Source organism: Zonotrichia leucophrys, chromosome 8 (assembly GCF_028769735.1).
Source record: "Zonotrichia leucophrys gambelii isolate GWCS_2022_RI chromosome 8, RI_Zleu_2.0, whole genome shotgun sequence".
NCBI lineage: Eukaryota > Metazoa > Chordata > Aves > Passeriformes > Passerellidae > Zonotrichia > Zonotrichia leucophrys.
In genome coordinates, this window is record NC_088178.1 from 16,680,007 (window position 1) to 16,702,687 (window position 22,681).

At 38.8% G+C, this 22,681-nt stretch overlaps 1 protein-coding gene across 3 annotated transcripts; it reads left to right on the forward strand.

Moving 5' to 3' along the window:
- The first annotated feature begins 1,653 nt into the window (after positions 1-1,653).
- SSX2IP (SSX family member 2 interacting protein) lies at positions 1,654-22,175 on the forward strand. Of its 3 annotated transcripts, XM_064720218.1 has the most exons (15): positions 1,654-1,765; positions 1,991-2,111; positions 8,449-8,582; positions 9,310-9,473; positions 9,722-9,922; positions 11,532-11,642; positions 12,883-13,018; positions 14,623-14,698; positions 14,776-14,947; positions 15,708-15,858; positions 17,057-17,193; positions 17,602-17,769; positions 19,843-19,951; positions 20,809-20,929; positions 21,109-22,175. In XM_064720218.1, exons 3-15 carry the CDS (start codon positions 8,540-8,542, stop codon positions 21,257-21,259), a joined length of 1,740 nt encoding a protein of 579 aa, XP_064576288.1. In that variant the 5' UTR covers positions 1,654-1,765; positions 1,991-2,111; positions 8,449-8,539; the 3' UTR covers positions 21,260-22,175. The 3 variants fall into 3 exon arrangements, with proteins under 3 accessions (XP_064576288.1, XP_064576289.1, XP_064576291.1); XM_064720219.1 differs by lacking the exon at positions 1,991-2,111 and having other exon boundaries at positions 1,676-1,765; XM_064720221.1 differs by lacking the exons at positions 1,654-1,765; positions 1,991-2,111 and adding an exon at positions 3,749-3,766.
- Positions 22,176-22,681: the final 506 nt, after the last annotated feature.

Sequence of the window (22,681 nt, forward strand, 5' to 3'; positions counted from 1 at the left end):
ACACAGAGCATTGTTCTGTTTACATGGTGACTCTAACAGTGAAAATGCTAATGGTACTACTTGTGTCCTGTTACCACTTTCTTATACTGAAAATACTCAGAAAATAAGCAAAATTTGCCAACTTGGCTGGACAACTGAATTTAAGAAAATGTATGTAACTACAATCTATTAAAAATAAATATTTTATATCCTAATCACAGCTATTTCTCTGTGGTGGTGTCTTTGCAGTCACAATAGTCATTCTGTCTACTGCATTCTAAGTCTCTTTTCTGTATTTTTTTCCCTTTTTTTTAGTGTCTTTATCTGGTCTATAACACCCTAGCTTTTGAAGAAAAAATAGCAAAAACAATCATCAATCTCTTCCTGTCACCAAAACCCAGGAAATAAAGTCTCCCAATAAATTTACTAGGTTAGAAAGCTGGCGGTAGTTTATTAGCAGTGCTTGATGCATGGGGATTTCTCCTCAAAGCAGTCATGAAGAGCAACCTAACAGGCCAGGTTATATCCGTGGAACTAATGCATATTCATCACATTTCTACTACATATTCATTACATTTCCTGAATACATATGTAGATGTTAATTAATTCCATTAACTTATTTGAATATGAGGTCTTTTGAGCGTCTTTGGTGGTTGTTTGTGAACACCCCATGCCTCAAAATTTCCCTTTTATGGTCCTGGATTTTCTGATGAATCTCCTTTCCTTGAGATCGCTTTGTTTAATGCTTGTGATTACTTGCACCGAATCCTCCAACAAAGTGCTCTCCTCAAAACTAAATGTAAAGAGAATATTGGACCTGTTCTGGTGACCTCATACTAATTAAAAAAATACCACAACAGGTTAAGGTTGATAATAATGAAAATTGTTGTTTATTAACTTAGAAATACATTAGGATGAAAACTTCCAATTTTGAAAGGCAACACGTCACATGTTTAATGGTGAAACATTGGAAAGTTTAATTGATGTTCTCTGGGGAATAAATCATGTGCCAGGCTGAGTATCTTAGCCCTCCCTCAGCATCACTCCCAGCCACAGAGAAGGCTGTCAGGTCTTCCACAGGGACGCATTTTTGTGACATGGGACTGGGAGAAGAACCCATTGAGAGGAGCTGTGGAGAAGCACTTGGGGGTTCTTGTGGAGGAAAAGGTGGACATGAGTCAACCCAGAAAGCCAGCCCCGTCCTGGGCGGTATCCCAAGAGCCATGGCCAACAGGTCAGGGAGGGGATTCTCCCTTTCTGCTCCGTGAGAGCCTGCCCTGAGCACTGCACCCAGCCCCGGTGCGCTCAGCACAAGAACGGTGCAGCCCCAGGACAGCGGGTCCTGAGGAGAGCACGAAGAGACTCAGAGCTGGAGCAGCTCTGCCCCTCGGGCTGAGAGCTGGACTTGTTGAGAGCCTGGAGATGGCTCAGGGCAAACCTCACCACACCTTCCCGCTCCTGAAGAGAGCTTTTCAGAGAGAGAGAACGCCTTTGACACGGGCAGGGAGCGATGGCTCGAGGGGGCCGGGTTTCAGGGGGCCGGGTTTCCGCCGCCCGAGGAGCCGGGCCTGGCAGCGGGCGGGGCCGGGGCAGGTGGCGGAGGCGCCGCTGGGCCCGCGGGGGGCGGCAGGTGCCGTTCAAGGTCTCCCGGCAACCGCGCGGCCAATGGCGGCGGGGCGGGGCGGAGCGCGGCGCGGGTTTAACCCCGCGGGGTCCGGCCGGGGCCGTGCCGGCCGCGGGACTCGCTCGGGAGCCGCTTCCCTCCGCCTCCCTGCGGCCGCAGCAGGTGGGGGGTGCGCGGGCGGGCGGGGCGTTGGGCGCGGCGGGTAACGGCGGCTGGGGCGGAGGTAGCGGCAGCGGCGCTGCTCTGCCGGGCTCCGCTGCCGAGCCCGGGGCTTGCGGCGCTCCCGTGGGCTGGGCTCGCCCCGGGCCGGGCAGGGCCCCGTGCGGGGGCGCAGGAGCCGCCGGCCCGGGCGGGTTGTGGGTGCTGATATGTGCTCCGTTCTCTCAGGCTCCGGCTGATCCCCGGGACGCGGGAGAGCCGCGGCGGGGCTGGGGCTGCCGGCGCTCCCGGCGCTGTAAGGCCCAGCGTTTGCTATCTCTGTGAGGCTACAAGCGGCTGATGTTCGGAGGTGAGAGCCGTAAAGCTTTCTACTGAGTCAGGGAATCTGTGGCTGCTCGGGCTGAGCTGGGCTCACGTGATGTAGGAGTACAGGTTTCGCTTTATTTTTAATTTTTAATTTTATTAATTCGCAGCAAAGCTACTTTAAATTTGAAGATCAAATCGTAATGCGGGACTAGTTTGTAGTGTTCCTGCATCCCCAGATTGTGTAGAACGCTCTACTGCTGGCGGTGGTGAGTGAAATAGTTAAACAGAGCTCCATAGGCTGCCAAGGTATGATAGGAATTTCAGGGCAATGGCTTAAAATACGAAGTATTGGAAGTGTAATGTGAACGTATTAGGTGAATTTCAGTAGTGAACTTGGAAAGGAGACCTAGAGGAAATTATTTGATACTATGAATGGGGATTTCAGATTATAGGTGTTTATGGAGGAAGATGTTGTTTCTAGGGTTTGTTTTTTGGGGGAGTTGGGGGAGAAAGCTGTGATACCAATATCAGTTATAATTTGGACTGGAAAGATCACAGGAGAGGGTAACAGCAGGCTCATGGGGCTCAATATCTTGGTTCTGAAGCTGGCAGCAGATGCTAAGGAAAAGCTGTTAAGTACAGTTGGGTTGTACAGCAATGCTTTTATCTGTGCATCCTCCCAAGATGCTGCAGTCTGGAGTTGAAGGCTGCATCTGTCTTTTAAAATGTAATAGATGCTGATGGAGGCTTTTCAAAACATTGGAGGCAGTTTATGTATTGAGTATTCACAGCAGCTCATGGTGATGCAAGTCCACAGTTTGCGTTTTATGTGGAAAAAGCCCTTATTTCCCAGCTTGTGCACTGAATGTTTCATTGCGTTCTTTATAACTGCTGTGTTAAAAGAAGCAAAGAATATTTGTTTTCTGTATGTTGGTCCTGTTTCTCCAGCTGTTTCCTTTTCTCGTTGAAAAGTAACAGCTTGTTAGTTTCTTGCACGAATGTATTGCTTGATCTTTGTTGCACCATATTTAGGTATATTATGTCTTTTTTACAGGGCAGGTTATATCTCTGTGAGGTGTTTAAGGTGTAGAAGCTTAGTATTCATGAGGAGACATTATGGTGCTCTCTTCTGTCCTCTGCCCCAGGGTTCTGCTAACTGCCTGGGAGCTGCTATTTCCAGAGACCAGCCATAGGGGCTGGGATCTCTTCCTGCATGATAATGCCTAACTAGAGCCTGTTGGTTTAAGTGCATGGCAGAGTTGTCTTTTTCATTGTGTTTATGAACAAGGAATTTCAGCTGCTGGTTTTTATTATCCATTTGTTCAGTTTGAGGACAGCCTTCTGCAGTTTGTCATTCAGCCTGTGTTTATTTTTGTGAATAACTCTGTGTAGTACATGAGTATGTCATGTGTTATGGAGAGATGCTTGCACAGACCCCTTTGGGACTCTAATCTTTCTCCCTTTGTCACTTTCATACACTTTGCTCAGCCATCTATAACTTGTTCCTACACTTTGCCCTTTCCATTTATAATTGATCATTAATAAATTCCTTAACACCTTAATTTAAGAGCTTTTGGAGGGAACATTGTGAAAAGCTTTTTGAAAATCCAATTATGCTGTCTTGCCCAGGTGTGTTGGATGATTCCTTCTTCCAGAGCACTGTGGCAGACTGGTTAGTGTTCCTTCCTTCCACTGGAGGTATGCTGACTCTTCACCAGTCCCATTTGTTTGTCAAGTCTTTTCTGTGACATGTTTTGATTAACAGAAACCTAGATTTTACAGGAGAGTTATTCCTTGAGTTCCCTGGTAATCTCTAGAGAAATTATGTAGTTATCTTCTTGCATTCCATTCCTGATTTAGCTTTCAGGTTACATGCTGCTGAAACAAGTAAGTTTCCTAATTTGTGATATCTGGAATACTAGTTCTGGCTCTCCCCAGTAAATATCTCACCAACTTTAGGAACTAATAAGACAGCAGTTTGCTTTTCTTTTAAAAAGTTGTCTGCTTGCAGAGACTGCCAGCTGTAAAGTTTGGCTCAAGCTGACCTCAGGGAGAAGAGGAGAACATGCAGAAGATGGTTTCTGAGGTTCTCTTGTCTGTAACAGAATGTTCTGCTCTGGCTACATATAGTAAATGGGTTGTGAATGCAAAGGGAGAAATGCAGTTTTGAAGATTAACAATAGAGTAATTGTTTAGTGATAGGAAAATGCTAATGTGAAATCCATCGTGTTAGTTCAAAATGGGGTAGGACTTTGGGAGCCAGATAAAATGTTTCCATGTGTTTCAATTTTTCAGTGATTGAAGTAACAGAATTTCAGTCATCTCTGTATGTAGCATGTAGAGTTGAATCTTGAGGCAGCACATCAGATTATATTCCTTGTAACCTGAGTGTTAGAGGCAAAGACCATGATAGATCAGTCATTGAACACTGAATTTTATCAGATGTAAGAGTATATTCTTGTGTAATTATATGTGTTGAGAAGATTGAATAGTTCTTTTCTTAAAGCTCTTGGTAATTTTAATTTGCTTTCCTGTTTGTTTTTTTAAGTAAAATGGAGGAGAGAAAGGTAGTTGGGGTTTTTGAGTATGATGCATTCAGGGTGAATGGAGACTTCACACCCACAGGCTGGGTAATTTGACTTGATTGTTTATGCTGCTGGGAATACTGGGAAATTCACCTGAGAATCTGATATTACTTAAAGTTTCCATGGAATGTGGATAAATTGAGGGATTTCTTCACCCTCATTTTGAAGCTAATAGATTAATGATTAAATTGCCACAATTTTGTAAATGTGGAAAGAAAAATCCAGGCTCAGATTTAATTACAAGAGCCATCATTAAAATTACATTTTTAAATAAAGGTCACTAGAATGAATAGATTTTTAGAGGAAGATATTCTTTTTACTGTACCATTGTCACTGGATATAATACATATATTAGCGCTAATGATAAACTGTTATTAGGAATTGTGTAGAGAGGCAATGAATGTCAAAACTCTAGGAAGGAAATGCAGGGACTTTTGTGGCACTTACATGAATTGAAGCAAGTATATATCATGGCATAATCAGGGATGTATTTGTAAACCTTCAGTGTCATGTCTAGAGTGCACCCTAAATTTACCTGGAGTTCTCTGTCTCTTTATCTATCAGATAAAAGCCATCTGTGTGACATCTGTGGATTACACTTAGACAAGTGTAAAAGCTTTAAGCAGCTCCATAGCTCCCTTTGGTATTATTTTGGTAGAAAAGAATCACATTGGTCTTCAAGTAAATGCTAAGTACCCCCACAGTTTTACAAGTTGAAACACATGCATGTCACAAGTTGTTGTATTTGAAATATACAGAGAAGGAATGGTAGATTATTTCTGGTTGGTGATGACTTTCTGCTGAGGCACTGCACCTCTCCAGAGGTGCTTTTCCATATCCTCCCTACCTTGGCAGGGGTAGAAGTTTTCTGGGTTAGCAGATACTGCATTTCCCACTTGTGTCACACCCTGTCTGGGTTGGGGATGACCAGATGGTGCAATATGATCACAGCACAGCCCTGTGGCAGTTCTCTGCTGGTTGTTTGAGTGTGTTTTACAAACCCAGTTACAACTGCTCCTTTTCAAGTTTAAACATGATATTTAGAAAATTTAAGTGTGCTTTTATGTTAAGTTTATAATTCTACTTCTTGTTGCTTATGACTTTCAAGTTTTTATATGGCCTGCACTCAGGCTTAAATTATCAGATTTCTGTCTTAAATCTTGGCACATTTGTCAGTTCCTCTCCTGTCCCCCAAAACACAAGCCAGTGCTTTTATGAATGGCTTTTTTCACCTCTTTGAACTTATGAAATATACTAATTTTGAACTTTAGTCATGTTCTTGAAAAGAAAGCTGTATTTATTGATGAATTATCTAGATGTTTCTGGGAATACTTACATGGGTTTTTTTGTCCAAAATTCCCAAGGTGACTTTCAAAGAAGTTCTGGTATGTTATTACCATGACCGTGCTTTTTTTAAAGTTCCTTGGGGTTTTTGTACTTCACTTGTTCCAACTAGCACTTAAATGCCTTGGTTTGATTACTACTTCCTTGGTGTAATCAAACCCTCTGTGATTTTAGTGGGGTGTGTGTTTGGGTCTTTTTGTTGTATATAAGATTTCTTTTTTTCAGTGAGATTGGTCTGCTCTTGTATTCACACTTTGGAAGTTGGGTCCCAGAGGCTCAGATTCTTGCACAATCCATCTGTGTCTTGACCTCCAGGAATTCCTTGCTTGGAAGAGGAAGTGACAATCCCAGCTGGGGCAGTTACCTCTAGAGAGCAGTGGGTGGTTACAGGGTTTTGGGCAGGTCATTGAACCTGGTAGGGAATTAACTATAAAAAATCCCTGTGCACAGGGTATTCTTGCTGGAGCATCTACTCTGAATGAGTCTGTGTGTGGCTTGCAGGGTGCAAATTTAGGGAATCATTGCATTCCTACACCTGGGTTAGTGCTGCTTCCAGTCAGACATTGTTTAGGGTGGCAGATGCTGTGTCAGAATAGTTCTGTCAGTGCAGAGACCTGGGGGCTGATAATACTGTGTGTGCAGGGAGTGTGGGTGCAGTCTGTTAAAGAATAAAAGCCAGTTTGTTTGGAAGTAGCACCATATCTAAAATAAGTATTTTTGTGGATTTTCCAACAGTCCTTGATGGAATTTGTATCTTATGGTTCTTAATAATCTTTTGAAAAATGCTATAAGACTGCAGGGTTGTGATGTCAGTAATGAAAATGTACTTGTACCTTTATTTGATGCCTTTTTCTCTTGTATTTATGCATTTATCTGTCTGATGGATCCAGCAGAAATAAAGTAGAATGTAAGAAGTGTGTTCTCTTAATACTTACTGACTTTGAATTTTGTTTTGAAGGCACTGTTGTCTAGTTAGTTTGTGAGCATCTTGCTTTTATGGGGGGAAAAATTTGAAAATATGCATAAATCAAGTGTAGAGGGAAAGTAGAACAAACCAAGAACAGCAACTAGATAATTTCATTGACTGTTTTCTTGCTGGCTTGTGTGTACTTTCTGATCTGAAAGTTTTCAGGAGCTACTAAATTACAACACATGAGAAATAACTGTTTACCTTTTTTCCCCATGTACATTTATGAACCTGGGAAAATGTATTAATCCAGCTGGCTAATTATTTAGAATTTTTTTTTTAGTGCTGAGCATTCTGTAACATGTCTGTTCACCAGTATGATCTCTTACAAACTTGGTGTTTCTTTGGACACTGTATGTTGTGCTTTGTCATTTGATAAGGATTTTTACTGTCTGTGTTCTCAAGAGACCTTAGGGGTAACAAAACACTCCCTCCTGTCCTTTCCCTTCTTTGCCCACCCAAATGATATTTTTTCCACAGTGATAAAAAATACAAGGTTTTGGTGTCATAAATTTAGAAGTTGCTTAGCCAAAGCCAACATTAGCAAGGGGGTTAGGGAAGAACATGCATGTGCTCTAAAATCTACTGAATCCATCTAGAGCAGACTTTAGACTTTGTTCCAAAGTGTTGGTGGAAACAAAGGGGCCTTCTTCTCTGTCAGGTGGAAAGTTTGTTTCCCTGAAGTATCTTTGTTCCCCTAACAGCTGATGGGTTGTGCTGTCCAAATCTTTAGCATCCAAGCTGGATTTAAAGTTTCCAGCAGTGAGAGATAACTAATGCTATTATGTGCCTTCTGTGTGGTGGAGGTGGGGTGAGGGGACAATCAGTTTGTTCTTTCTTTAGAGTGGGTGGCTTCCCTTTGGTTTCCAGAGGGACAGTGCTGTACTGAGCCTGTGCCAGCAGGGCAAGGCTTCTCCTGTTTGTTTCCTACAACAGTTTTGGGGTTTCTGCAAGGAAGCAAGCAGCTTGCTAGGGAAAGGCAATATTAATAAATGTGTAAGTTAATTTAAATGGTTAAATATTTATTAAAAGCTCCTTTGCCCCCTGCTGATATATCCTCTCTGGAGCCTTTGTAATAAGTCTCTTTAAGTAACAATGGGACAGACATATGTTAAAACTTCATGCAAGTTTACAGTAATAAAATTGCTTCGTGGTTATATATGGCAGGAAAAAGTATTTGTCTTCCTCTGTTTTTTATGATGTACATCAACAGAAACAACTAGTTATCTATGAGTCTTAGTTTTCATGTGTGCATGGCATTTTGGCTTTAGTTAATGGCTTACAAGACAGTTAAGGATAAATATAGATAGATGCATCATTTTTTACAATATACTATTTGCTGTGCTTACTGTGCTCCAAATTTAGTGTAAAGAAGTAGAAAAATTTCACGTGGTTCAAGTTCAGTAGTCATTCTCCTGTGCCTTCTTTAACCTTCTAGCTGTATTAGCTGCTTTTGTTAATCTGAAATGCTCTTGCTATTTTAGGAGATGCCTACGTAACACACGTTGCCAGCAATTGTACTGAATACTTTGCTGCTGAACCAGTTGCTCAGGTACCCAGCCTGTCTCTGTTGCTATGGGAGATTGGAGGACTGTTACTGTGCCGCTGCTGTCGTCAGGTAAACTGGGAATATTCTGACTTTAGTTAATTTCCTGACTTTACCAGCAATGTTATAGCAGCTAGAGAGAGACTGGAGTTTTGTGCATGACGTATTTGAGTAGTTAAACAGTGTGGTAAATAATACAAACAGTGCTTTGCCTTGGATTGAGTCCTTACAGAAATGCTAATGTAAAATACTGTGCTTGCACATGTATAGAAAGGTTAAGAGCTTGCAGTCACATTTTATTTTTTATAATCATGCCTATCAATGCATCTTGTGTTTTCAAAGATTTCTTTACTTGTTCTATATTCTTTTGCTTAATAAATTGGTTACAAATTTGTTAAAGGAGTAAATATTTTCTTGCCTATTTCTGCCTAGTGGAAGAGTAAATTACAGCATATACTTAATAAGTATAATAATACCATACATTCTATAAGAATTTTACTGAATGCACATCTCTTCACCTGTGTTGTAGCAAGTCAATAAAAAAGGAAGTGTGCTCAGTTTTGTCTTGGTGGATGAGTAAAGTTTGAATGGTACAACACTTTAAAGTGTTATTGAGTCTCAATCTTCAGTGGAAGTTTCTGTTTTATTTGTATCTTAGGAATTGTTTAATGTCATTCTAGATCAAATTCTCAGTTCTGGAATCTAAATTTCTGTAAATAATAACTTGAATACATAAGGGTTTGATTTTATGTGATGTGTTAAAATAGTAGCTGATTTCTTCTTAATGTTTAACTTTTAGATAGCAAAAATATATTTCCATATACCTCAGAAAGGAAATCTCCTGCAAGCATGAGCTCAGAAGTGCTACGCTTGTCACTGCCTTCAGCCAAAAGCATGCACAGCTTTTTCAGTGCCTTCTGCACAGAAGAGAATATTGAACAGAGTATATCCTATATTGATAGGGTAAGCCAGATCTTTGTTTATTGGGGATTGTCACCTGCACACAATCAATTGTGGTAAAAAAGATTGACTGAATTAAGAATGCTTCTTCCTCAGTGCCCAGAAGCTGAAGTTGGTGGGAAGTAGAGTCATGTTTTCCCCCTTTTACAGGATTTCACCTGAAACTGTTTCTGTCTTTTAGAGAATGGTGGGAGATTGATCCAGTTATTGATCTCATTTTCCCCCCCCTCTCCCCCCTTGTCTTTTACCAGGAATTAACAACGATGGGGTTTCCCTCCATTTATGTGGAGTCCAAAGGAAAAGAATTAGATTTAGTGTCTATGGTCAATTGTATGAATGAATTGCTTGTACTGCAGCACAAGAACCTCCGAGCTCAGGAAGAAATAGAAATACAGCATCTGAAGCTGGGAAGTGATATGGATCACTTGCAGAACTGCTATACTAAGTTAAAGGTAGAAAAAAAAGATCATTCAACTAGAATTATGCAGCTCTTCTTTTTTTGTGTTTTTTTTTTTCTACCCACTACTAATTTACAGTTGTATTTTCATGTGTATTTTGGGGATTTTGGAAGTCTTTTTTTCCAAATGAAAATGCCTTGGTGTTAATGAATTATGAGCTAACAAGAGAACTTTTAATTACATGGAATTTTAGCCTCCTTAATCAAGGAAGGGGGAAGACTGTTTGAATTGGGAGTGTTAATGTACACTTAGAGTGAAAGCATTAAACACTTTAGTTCCCATCACTTAGTATTGCTTAAAAGGGTATGCCCAGCTCTTCAAGATGAATTCCCAATGTAATTGTAGTAAGTAAAAGCATGCATAACTCTTCTAGTGTGGGGTTTTTTAGTCTTTTTCCATATCATTAGCTTTTTCCATGTGGTTTTTTTGTTATTGGGTGCCTCAAACATCCAGCTACAAAGTCTCTTTGTAAGAATTGCTCAGAAACTGTTGTCAAACCACAAGTTACTAAGCTTCATTTTATCAGAGGATAAACACATGCTCAAGGCCAGTCCCTGTGGAGTAGCTGATATATTGAAAGTTCCTGGGTGCACTTGTACGTGCAGTCATATTAGAAAAGACTTTCTCTTAATTCTGTCAAGAAAATAAAATATAAAAAAAGAGAAAATATTTCAGTGCACGATTCAGTGCTTGTTTAGGTTTGCTTTTCACTTGGGCTGGTCAGCACTGTCTCCTTGAAAAATACTGCTGTTGATTTTCAAAATCCTAGTAGCCCTCTTGCTGAGATTGGTCATTCATGTAGAAAGATTTTGATTACAGATTCAAAGTAATCTGTAACTGCACTGATTTTTATACAAACACTGTAAAATGTTAGGTCCTAGAACACTCCAGTTGTTTTCCCTAGATGAATAGCTGTAAGGGGAGAGAGGGAAATAATCTTAGTACTGCATGAATCCCAGGGCATCTAATTGGCTGTCAGATTGTGAAGTTCCTCATGTAGATTCTTTCAGCTACCATACAGCAATCCTCTTGACTTCCACTATTGTTACCTGTATTTCACTGTGGTGTGTTTAGAAGTTCTTGTTGCTTAAACTTATCTACACATTTGTACCCCAATACGCATAGGAAGGAAAAGTTTGTATTTGCCTTGTCATTTAAGCTGCCAATTTTAGGTCTGAGTCTCATTCATGGACAAAACTGTTAAAAATGCTAGTTTGCATTGTCTGTTGTAACGAGATCATCTGTCTAGCCTTCTCTGTATATGTGAAATGTTCCATTTGCATTGTTATGGTCACAGTCTGTATATCTGTGTAAATTGTACCCTTAATTATTCAACAGAAATGGTCCAGTAAAACTGTAGTTCCAAACTCATCCAGGTTGCTTAATATCCACCTCACTTTCACAGTACAGATATGCTTACAGAATCCTGACTTAAGGAAAAAGTCCTAACTGTAAAAGATAATCTGTTAAATACTAAGCCATATCTCATGTGAGGTGGTTTGGCAGTTTGGTTAACATGGCCTGTTTGTTTTGGTTGGTTGGGGTTTTTTTAAATTTTTGCTTTTAATTCCTATTGATACTGAACTATCAACACTTTTTCTAGGAACAGTTGGAATTATCTAAAAGGGAAATAGTTGGGCTTCAGGAAAGAGACAGACAACTGCAAAGCAAGAACAGAAATTTGCACCAGTTACTTAAAAATGAAAAGGATGAAGTGAGTTGTTTTGTACATTAACACAAGTCATTTATAGATATTGAAGAATTTTTTTTTATGCACGGAGTCTTGTAATTGCTCATTTTGAATGTGGTTTTTTGTTTGGTAAATGTTGTCTTTAAGTTGACTGGCATGTTGCATATGGATAAATAGGTTCTATAGGGGATAGGTCCAAGTTACAACAATAGTAGAGAGTAATGCAGAAATGCAGATGTGCAGTTTTCTGGGATTTTCTGTACAACTTTAGCTTAGAATGTTCAGATATATCAAAAAGTAGGAGGGGCAACAGGATTCAGTCACTTAAACATTTGTGTATAGAGGCTTTTGGGGTTTTCTTATTATATTATAGAGAGGAGAAAAAGACCAATAAGAAGGGAGGTGGAGAGAAACCCAGCTCAAAAACGCCATCTCATTAAACTTAAATATCTTGAAACAATTAAGATCAGAAAACACTTTGACATCCATGACACTTCTTAGTTTGGCATTTGTTTCCTTTATGCTCCTTCCCTAGCATTGTACTTCACATGGTTCCTGTGTTTTTGTGAATGTGGCTCCTCTAAGTTTCTGTGCATGTTCTGTGTTCATAAACATGTTCATACAGTTGGGAATAACAGTACTAACTGTTCATAATGAACTTCCTGGAATTCCAGTTTAAAATATTGAATGTGCTATGTGTTTGTAAGGTTAAATCATAAAATTAAAAAAACCCAAACAATACAACCGTAGGAATTGATAGTATATGTCAAAAATTTGCTTTATGATCTTTTGATGTTCTTGTAGACCAAATGGAATAATGTTTCTTTCAATGTCCTGCTGCCCCAAGGAAGAGGAGTTTATTTTTTAGTGTAAGCCTAACAAGCATGCTTTAGGATTGGAGTAAACCTAGATCCTGAACATGAATTACTGAAAGTAAAGCTACATCCTTCTCTGCTCTCAATAAAGGCATTAAAGGCTATATTACTTATCAGAACATGAATTCAGCTGTACTTCAGAGAAATTATAGTATTATAATCTGCTGTTTATGATATGGTTTCTGCTGAAAAGAACCTACCTCTCCTGAGATAAGTCTGAGTTCAGAATCCGTGGGGTGGGAGAGCTCTTCTGATTCCTTTTGTCACTTCCTTTCACCAGAAGAACAGTTTAAAAGGAGTTTTGTTTTGCCTCATGTGTTTTGCTTTTTTGAAGAAATTTATGTTTATACTTTAGTAGGAGAAACATGCTTTTGTGGCATTGCTTTTAGGTTCAGAAGTTACAGAATGTAATTTCAAGTAGAGCTACACAATACAATCATGATATGAAGAGGAAAGAGAGAGAATATAACAAATTAAAGGAGCGCTTACATCAGTTAGTCATGAATAAAAAGGATAAAAAGTTAGGTAAGTAGCTCTTTGAATTTTACCACAGCAAAATTAGCATATTCTGTGTGTTAACCATAGCCATTTTAAAGTATTTTAATCATTAAATGCAATGTGGCCCTCTTGCATATTTTAGTTGGATATTAGAATGTTAAAGAAAAGATGCAATATTTCACGTTAACTGACTGCCTAAGACTTTTCTACATTGTGTTCCAAAAGATTCCTTGCCAAGCATAAACCAAATGCTGATCTTTACCTAATGAGGTAGGGGTTTTTTTGGGTTTTTTTTTTGCCCTTACTAAGTAAAATTTATTCCTAGGGTTCCATAGGAATCAATGCCTATACCAGAGCCATCTTGCCTCCATTTTCTTGCTACTGTTGCTATCATAAGATTTTGGATAATGTCATAAAATCTGTATTGTTCCAAGCATTTGCCATCAGGAAGGCACACTGCATAGGATTTTACTCTGGAGAATGCTCTGCTTGTGGTTAGCACAAGCAATGAGAGGTTTGAGAGGAAGTAACACAAGGCAGATGTTCCATCCTGTACTATGTGAAATTAGGAGAAACCAGATCTCCTTTATCATGAGTACTTGTATGTTGTACTGCCCAAAAATTGTGTTCAAGACATTCATCAGTGCTATTTACCATAAATACATGGGTAACCATCAAAATGGGTATGTTATTAGGTATTAAAAAAAGGGTACCTTTTGGTTCATATATCTGCCCTTAAAGTATTTCTATAATGTATCTCCAGTGGAAGGAACTCTTGCTCTTGCCCACCTGCTGCCCCCAAACTCAGCTGTTTGCCAGCTGTAGGCCATGTTTTAGTGAGCTCACTGAGGTCACAAAACCAGAAGAAAGCTATTCCTGTTGTTGCCAAGATGGTTCTCTGCTTATTTAGTTTGCTGTAAGTCCTTCTGCTTAAGCAAAACCAGGTTAGGACACAGTGGGAGAATCACCTATTCTGGCTGCAGAAAATCTTAAGCTATTGTTTCAGTAAGCTCTAGAAACTTCGCCCTGAGGTCTGCAAAACTTAAACATTCTTGACTTCTGGTGGCTAGTACTAGCTCAAGTATCAGTGAGGTAAAAACAGCAGGGGTTTAAAACTAGTTACTGTTTGGTTGATAGCTAACTAGCTTGGACCACCAATCTGTAGTCTTACATTGGGTTTGGGTTTCTGTTGTTGGTGTGGTTGGGGGTTTTTGATTTTGTTTTTATTCAAATGTGGACAGAAGTTTTGAGGAATGCCTTAAGAAACAATCTTAAGTTCCTTACCCTAAACAGGAGATAAAACTGGCATTATTGCCAGAATGAGCATAGACTTGATACATTGATACAAAAATTGAAATAGGAATGAAGGTGTCATTGTCATTAAGAAATGCATCAAAAAGACAGGATGAGAATATATCCTTCTGAGTTTCAGAACTCAAAAATTTTACCTTTTTTCCTTTGACTATGTTATTTTTGCTTTAAGCAGGGCCATGTGATTTAATGAGTCTGAAGTTTGAGGGGGATATTTGAGTAATATGATCTTTTTATAACTACATATAAATGAAATGTCATCTAAATCTTTATCTATTTGCATATTGTTTCACACTTTGAAATATCCTTTTCATTTGTAGCTATGGAAGTTCTAAATTATGTTGGTAGAGCTGATGGGAAGAGAGGTGCATGGAGGACTGATAAGACAGAAGCCAGGTAGTTGTCTTAGAACAACATTAATTGAAGCATGTATGAGGGCTGGTATGTTGTTACTGTAAGATTATTTCTTCCAGAAACGAGGAAGAAATGTACAAAGTTCTGTTAAGTGATTATGAACAACGCCAAAAACAGCTTTTACTGGAAAATACTGAGCTAAAGAAAGTTCTTCAGCAAATGAAGAAAGATATTATTTCACTTCTTCCACCACAGAAACAAAAACCTAAAGAAAGATCTGAAGATGGGCCAGTAAGTATTCTTCAGTTAAAATTTAGTCTCCATGGTAGTTTGGTATAGTGCTGGAGTTGTTTGATAGTTATTAAAAAGAAAGTAAATGTCTTCTGAGAGTTGCAATGGATTGCACATCGTGTGCTTTGTGTGAAATTCATCCAATATAAATATTCTGCTCTCTGTGAACAATATACAGTGTATTCTTTCCAGTAAGTAAATTAAAAGCTTGAAAATCTTCTTTGAATGAATGTAAATGTAGTAGCTACTGGTATGTAATTCTGTATTGCAAAATACTGGATATTTGATGCCTAGGGAGCTGTGTTTGTTTGTTTCCAGATTTTAAATATTTCTTTACACAGGATATTTTTATTGAAGAGTTTACTGCCATGGCTGTGTAGAACAGCCATGTAGGTTCTCTGTCACCTTCTTTATAAGGTGTGAGTACTGTTCTTGACTGGATGACTTCCCCCACACTGGGGCAGCTGCTGCCTAAGTCTGACAGCAGAACTCAGCACTCTGACCCTGTCTGGGTTGGAGATGTGAGTGACTGAGCCTTGCTAGCTGTGATGGGGCTCTGGCATCTGCCTGCTCACTTGCCTCCTCAGCATTATGCTGTCAGGGAGATGAACTCCCCAAGAGTCAAATTTCCCTGGATGGAAAAATCTTTAAGGATTTTCTTTCTCTTCAGTAAATTGAATCTATGCACATATTTATATAAACAAATACACATATTTGGAGGGATGAAATGGTTTGCAGCTTCTTATTTCTGCTTCTACAGGTGCTGTCAGACCAGGAGGAAGATATTGGAGAATTAAACAAAGAGAATATGTGGGAATTATCTTGTGAAACTGTGCGAGAGCAGCTTACCAACAGCATTAGAAAGCAGTGGCGAATGTTGAAAAATCACGTTGAAAAGCTGGATAACCAAGGTTGGTGTTCAACTGCATTATGTGTACATATAAAATACATTTTAGAAAAAGTATTGCAGATGTGTCACTTTGAAATAATTGGATGCAAAATATATAATTTCCTCTAAAGATCCTAGTCTTGCCACATCCTCTGGGACTTCTTGTGGCATTCTATAACAAACCGGCTGATGGTATGGTGCTGGACTCTCCTCATTTCCAGCTGTTAAACAGCATTAAGACAGCTAAAAATATATAAAATTCTTTCCTAGTATTATTTTTCCATGCAAGTAAATGCAGCTACTACCACAGGGATGTTTGCTGTCAAGAGTAAGATTGAGAAGGTCATGCATGCCCTTGCAAATAAAACAGCAGATGGCCTTTGAGAGTATGTTTACACCCTAGAAAGGATTTAAAGAATTCTTGTAATACTTTAGTTGGTGTTACTAACTGAAAAGTAAGCATGAGAAAAAGTGTTACAATTGTTTGCTCTTTTTTTGGAGTCATCTTCTAGATTTTTTTTAGTTTATAGGGGGTGACCATAGTATAGCCCTTCAGGATTCTCTTAATGTTTAAGTACTGGCTTTAGGGGACCAAAACTTGTCTTATGACAATCATTGTGATTTAGCATGCATTGAGCTAAATAAGCCGGTGTGTAATTGTACAAAATACAACCATTTCTGTAATTCATTCCCTTACTGGAATGAAAACATGCATTCAGTGTTTGTTAGCTCCATTTCTCCTTCACAGGACTTGAAGGAAAAGGCTTTCTTTTTATATCTGTGATAAATATAGTTACTGTCATATTTTTATGAACACATAAGCCCTTCAAAAATGGGCTCAGAAGAATGGGCTAACAGCATGTCAGTGAAAAAAAAATCTTTAGTTGTCTTGAGTTTTTCTTTTAAATGACTGCTGGAGCAATTGAGGATTTTGTGGAGCACTTACTGCAGTGTAGATGGTTGGTTTACCTTGGGGAATGTGAAACAGCCATGTTTTCATGGTTTTTGTTTTTTTTTTTGAACTGGATGTGATGCAAATTACTCTTGTAGCACCAATTTTGGAACTCTCGTCTCTGATAGAAATACTTTTGAGTACGCTGTGTATCTGTCTTTCCCACTGAAACAAAGAGTCCAAAACCTTTTGCTTTTCCAAGGTGTCTCTGATATGAGGTGTTGGGGTTTTTACAACTTGCTTTAAAGATGCTTTTTTTCTCCCATAGTGTCACGTGGACATTCAGGAGCTTTGAATGAAAAAGATGTCATTTCAAGAGAAGACCATGAGCTAGAAACTGGAAAGTTGGAGTTAGAGATTCAGCAATGTAAAGAAATGATCAGAACTCAGCAACAGCTCTTACAGGTAGTAGGCTTTATTTTTTCTTATTTTTCTTAATTGAATCCAAGTTTATTTTATTTAATGTTCCACTCTTCTTGCCTTTGAGCCTTTCTCCATTCCTTGATTGTACTTTTAAAATAAAACAACTTAGTGGGTGGTCTGAGTATAACTGTGCTAGTGGCTTGGTTAATAATATAAGGACTTTTTACTCCTGGTAGGAATAATTTTGGAGGCTAAACAAAGGTGAGGCTGTCTGAACAGGGACATTTTGATTGCTATCTGAAATCTACCCCCACTATCCACCAACTTGATATGCATTGTTTCCATATTAGATTTCAACCATTTTTCTGGTAAAACTGAAACTGTGGAAATACCGTACCTCTTAAGTCACTCCCAAATGAACATTTGTTTTTTGTTGCTTTATGTCTACAGCAACAGCTTACCTGTGATGATGACACCACTCTGTTACTACAAGACTGCTATTTGTTGGAAGAAAGAGAGCGTCTCCAGGAAGAATGGAGGCTGTTTCGAGAGCAAAAAAGGAATTTTGAGAAGGAACGAAAAAGTTTTACAGAAGCTGCTATTAGATTAGGACTTGAGGTATTGGGAAAGGGAGCTCTTATGAAAGATGAATTACAAGTCTTTCTTTTATGTGACAAAGTGCAGCCATCCAGCAATATCTGTTTCTGATGTCTATAGAGAAAGATCATTGCCATACTGTAAAAAACATATCTTTAGTTGTTCTGGAAGATCATTCTCTTGGCAATTGAAAAAGCCAAGGTTTTTGGGTATATTGGAAAATACAGTTTCTGCAACTGGAACCAAACCTTTTTTGTTTCAGGTTTTGAAATGTCTTAAGTGCTTCCAAAATTTATTACCTAAATCCCTTGGATACTTGTAAAGGTTGGTTTCCTACAAAAGTAAGGCCTGTGCAAATTTCAGTCAAATTTGGCCTCAGTTAAATCTCAAAGCTACTTGATTTCTAGGATTTCGTGAAAACCATTTTTTTTGCAAAAACACCAAGTAATTACTATGCTTCCCTTAACAGCGTCATTATTTATTCTGGTTTTGAAGTTAAGCTGGGCAGTAAGCACAGGTACTGGCAGTCAGGGTAGATGTGTCTGTGAATGAGCTCTAGCACATGTCCTTTTTGTCTAGCCCATAGTTTGGGTCAAAAATGTGAAGGGGCTTACAAGTTTGCCAGGGAAAGGTCATCATGGTGTGATTGTGGAACTAGGATGGTACAGATATGACAGGAAAAGAGAAATGGACTTTATTGCTTACAGAACAGCTTGCTTTGATGTGCAGAGCAGAAAGTTGGAGTGGGATGTGATTAAAATTTATAAAGCTGTGGATTCAGTTTGAGCAGATGAAAGCCCTACTGTTGTTCACCAAATCCCTCAAGACTTGGACTAGAGGGGACTCTTAATTTTGAAATTAAATCAAAAACGTACCCAAAAAGGTAGTTTTTTTTATAGTTAGGTAGTTGATTTCTGGTTTTTTTGGAAGGAGATCGTAAAGGCAATGTGTACCATCAAGTTCAAAAAGCACTTTTGTGAGCTTATGGGCAGCACAGTCACAGATAATAAAAATGGGGCACAAGAGGGTGCCTTTCAGTATCTATAATCAAATGACTTTTGGGAATGGGAACCTGTGAGGGAATGTACTGCAGAAAGGGACTGTGCTCATAAATAGCATCTCTTGTGGCCATGTTGGAGACAGAATACAGAGCTGACTGGCCAACCTGTCTGACCCAGAATATAAAATACTCCAAATTTTACGTAAGCTACTGGGATAGCAGTAGTTCACATGGTAACAAGTACAAATTATGACTAATTTAATTTTATTTGCGTTTTAGTGAGTGGGTTAATTTCATGTTGCACATTGAATTCAGCTTTAAAAGTAGTGAGTGATAATACAGAATAATTGTTTGTCTGGAAATGTTTAGGACTCCATTGCAGCCTAAGTATAACTGCTCATGCTTCAGCTTGTCAGAATGCTGAGGTATGACATGAGAAGCAATGCTGTGAGCTTTGTAGGTGTTTGTGAAAGTTTGCGTTGGAGTTCAGCTTCCTCTGTTTTTCTACTGACACAGAATAGGAGCATCCTGTTTCACTGATGGTTTTTGGAGATGAAATAGCTTGTTGCTTGATTCCAGAGCTGTTGGATCTCTTGGACGATGTCTGTTAAGCATTATTTTCTTTTTCTGTGCTTAGAGGGGTTGGAAAGGGAAACAACCTGTTTTTCTTGCCCCAGTTTTAGACAGAAGCAGTCAGGGACATTTTCAGTGTAATTTTTCCCTGTTTAGAAGGTTTAAGAAGTAATTGTTCCTGGTAGCTGCCTTGGATGAGAGCTGCTCCAAGAGGTGGTGCTGCTCTGGGGGAATAGGGAGCATAGGAGATGGTGTCAGTGGAGTGTAGAGCAGTGAAGTGAAAGGATTATTGTGACCTCTGTGGAACAAACTGTGGGATTTGGCTGTAAGTGCCTCCTCAGCCAATCCTCATTGGGCTAAGAGCTTGCTCTCAGACAGTATTTGCTGTGTTAATCTGCTGGCTCTCCTTGGTGACATGGACATGCTACAACTTTAGCTTTCTAAAATAGAATAGCATCAATTTAATGTGGGCTAGGTTTTTTCCTGTGGTCATAAGTGTAAACTGTCATTTCTTTTCTTAGAGAAAGGCATTTGAAGAAGATAGAGGAGCATGGCTGAAGCACCAGTTCTTAAGTATGACTGCTGATTGCAAGTCTGAAAATTCAACAACTCCAAGTGCCTTCTTAAGAAGCAAGTATTTGGTTCAGATTATGTTCTTGCACAGTTTCTTTCTCTTCCTTTCAAGAAGTCACAACTATGAACAAAACAATTGAAAAACCAAAAGGTCTCAAAAAAAAATTTTACCATGCATCTGTATGCCTCCACATATCAGGGCAACTGATGGTTCAAAATTTCCTTTGCAAAAAGGAATTGTAACTCCCTTCCTCATAACTACTTATGTAATGAATTTATATTTGTGAAACAATCTGGTGAATATCAAATACCTGACAGCACAGCACGTAACTTTCAGGTGCTTTCATAAATACTGAAGAACATGTAATAATTCTGGTTTTCCACTTCATATAAAAACTTTGAAATATAAATGTGAGAAGGGATTGATGTGGCCCTGCTAAGTTTGCCATGTCTTTCCATTGACTTGAGTGATGTCTTACTGTTTACATGAAACTAACCATCTAACTTCATTTTGGTTTTGTTGTCTATATTCTGACAAGTTTGCAGGTTTCATGTTGGTGTTATGTCTGTGCATGCTGGAGAGGTCTTTACTTAAGGAATAAAAAAGCTTTATTAATTGTAAAGTGAGAAATTACACTTGAGTGACTTCATATGACTACCTTCAGTGGTAGCTATATATGCAAATGCTGCATTTTCAAATTTAGAGTCCTAATTTTAACATAACTTGATTCAATAGCATTACAGATACTTTAAAAATGTTATCCCAGATCTATATCAGTGACAGTTTTATTATAGGTCTTCTTTAAGGTCTTTGTGGGTTTTTTGTTTTTTTCTTTAAAGCAGAGGACACAAACCCTTGAAGGACTTGCTTATTTCCAGTGGGCTGCAGTTTAAGTGATGTGTGTCTCTCCTAGGTGCTGACACAGACCTTCGTTTAGTGAGATCTGCATCTCAGCAAAAGAGACCTCCCTCTGTGTTGAGTACTACTGCTTCACCAGAGCCTTGCCAGATATCCCAGTACATTACCCAAAACAGGTTTGTGAAACAATGTTGTGGCTGGTTTGTAGAGTGCTGAACTCCATGGGGAGCACAGCGTCATCTAAAGCTTATGCTTGGTATATAACCAAGGCTATTGAACATTATATCATAAAAGCAATACTGTTTCCATTCAAAACATTATTTATTTGCATTGTAACTTCTTTTTCTGCTTCCAGTGTTGCATCAGAAAAACCTGCTGCAGATTACTTGCCAAATCTGTGGGTGGGAAGTGATGGCAAAGAAGAAACTGAAGAATGCACAAAGACATGGGAAGACTCTGGACTCGACACTCTATGTAGAAACTTGCACATGGAACAGCTGCCTTAGACTTCTAGGGTTGCCTGCTGGGATTTTTGTTAGAGACTTGTTCATAAACTTCTCATTCTAAATGAAACAGAATGCTGTGAGTTTGATCATTCTTCTGGAGGATTATGTGGTGATCTGAATCGTGGTGTGTGTGCACATGGCTTTTATTTTTTAGATCATTTTTTGCCTCTTTCTTGCAAGTCTTGAAAGAAAATTTAAGAATATATAAAAGCTTTGATATTTTTCTAGTAACAGAAGCTCTAGTTCTGTGAATAAAGCAATGGTCTGAAACTTTGACTGTAATGAAATACTGGATCTTAATGTTAGCTTTCATCACAGGCAGAGATAGCACTTTTAGAAATTGTTTAATTATTGGAAACATTCATTTATGTCCCAAGTGTAACTGGCATTAAATCCTTTTTTGCCTCAACTTGAATGTACAGTATACTGTAGATTTTTAACAAAACAGGTTCTATATTTATTGTGTGATTTGAAAATACCTCTTTGATATCTCAATCATTTCAAGTGCAAATCTTTATATATTTGTAAATAGAACAAGTGGTCATGCTGAGAAACCATGAAATGAAACACATGCATACATAAATATTATTTTACATGGCATTTTAAATTGTTTTCTAGTGATACTCAGTTTACAGATCCATTAGGACTTTCAGTGGTTCAGTCAGGAACCAAAGTATTTCAAATGTGAACAATAAACGTGAAATTCTATTCTAAAAAACCCTGGTTCTATGATTTGTGTGCAGTAAACTTTTAAGCTACCATGGTTATAGGGCTATATACAATGTATACAAATCTGGTGCTGGTTTTGTATTTTGTTTGGTTTTTTGTTTTAATTGACTCCAGAATGTTATTTTTTGTGTAGCCTTGGGGAAGTCTCTTGTTTATAATGTAATAAAAATAGCCAAGTTAGAGGTAAGATGTTTCAAGGTCTCCTTCACCTTACTCAGTGTGTGTGATTTTCCTTGCCCAGTACAGATCCATCTTCTCTTGTTGGGTTTTTGTGCATGTGTGATCACTTGAATAGCTCTGATCCTTGTGTAATTGGCCTTTTGGAAGATGTCTGAGCTTAAACTGCCTTTCTTGGGGTCAGAGGTGGGAAATTAACTCAAGTTTAGAATCCTTCACTGAAGGATATTGCTGCTCTGCCCACTCACTTCAGAGTTGGATGGAGTGTAGTGATTGGATTATCTGGAAAAATAGCAGTAGGATCATGCAGGGAGAGAAGAAACTGCAGTTCTCAAAGAAACTGAGGTAAAAAGCTGCAGTTCCTGCTGCAGTGAATTCAGTCCATTGAGTTCCAGCTTGAGATGAAGTAATAGCCCATGTAAACTGCAGAGGATGATACTTGTGTGGTTTTCATGTAGCACCTGTAAGGGAGCAGAAGTGGATATAATGATAAACCAATACTATTGTCTTGGTGGG

Excerpts from the sequence above, each read along its gene's own strand:
- SSX2IP (XM_064720218.1), top strand. The coding sequence starts at position 8,540 with ATGGGAGATTGGAGGACTGTTACTGTGCCGCTGCTGTCGTCAG. Across the intron at positions 17,770-19,842 it reads CTATTAGATTAGGACTTGAG|AGAAAGGCATTTGAAGAAGA; the intron begins GTATTGGGAAAG and ends TTCTTTTCTTAG. Across the intron at positions 20,930-21,108 it reads CAGTACATTACCCAAAACAG|TGTTGCATCAGAAAAACCTG; the intron begins GTTTGTGAAACA and ends TTCTGCTTCCAG.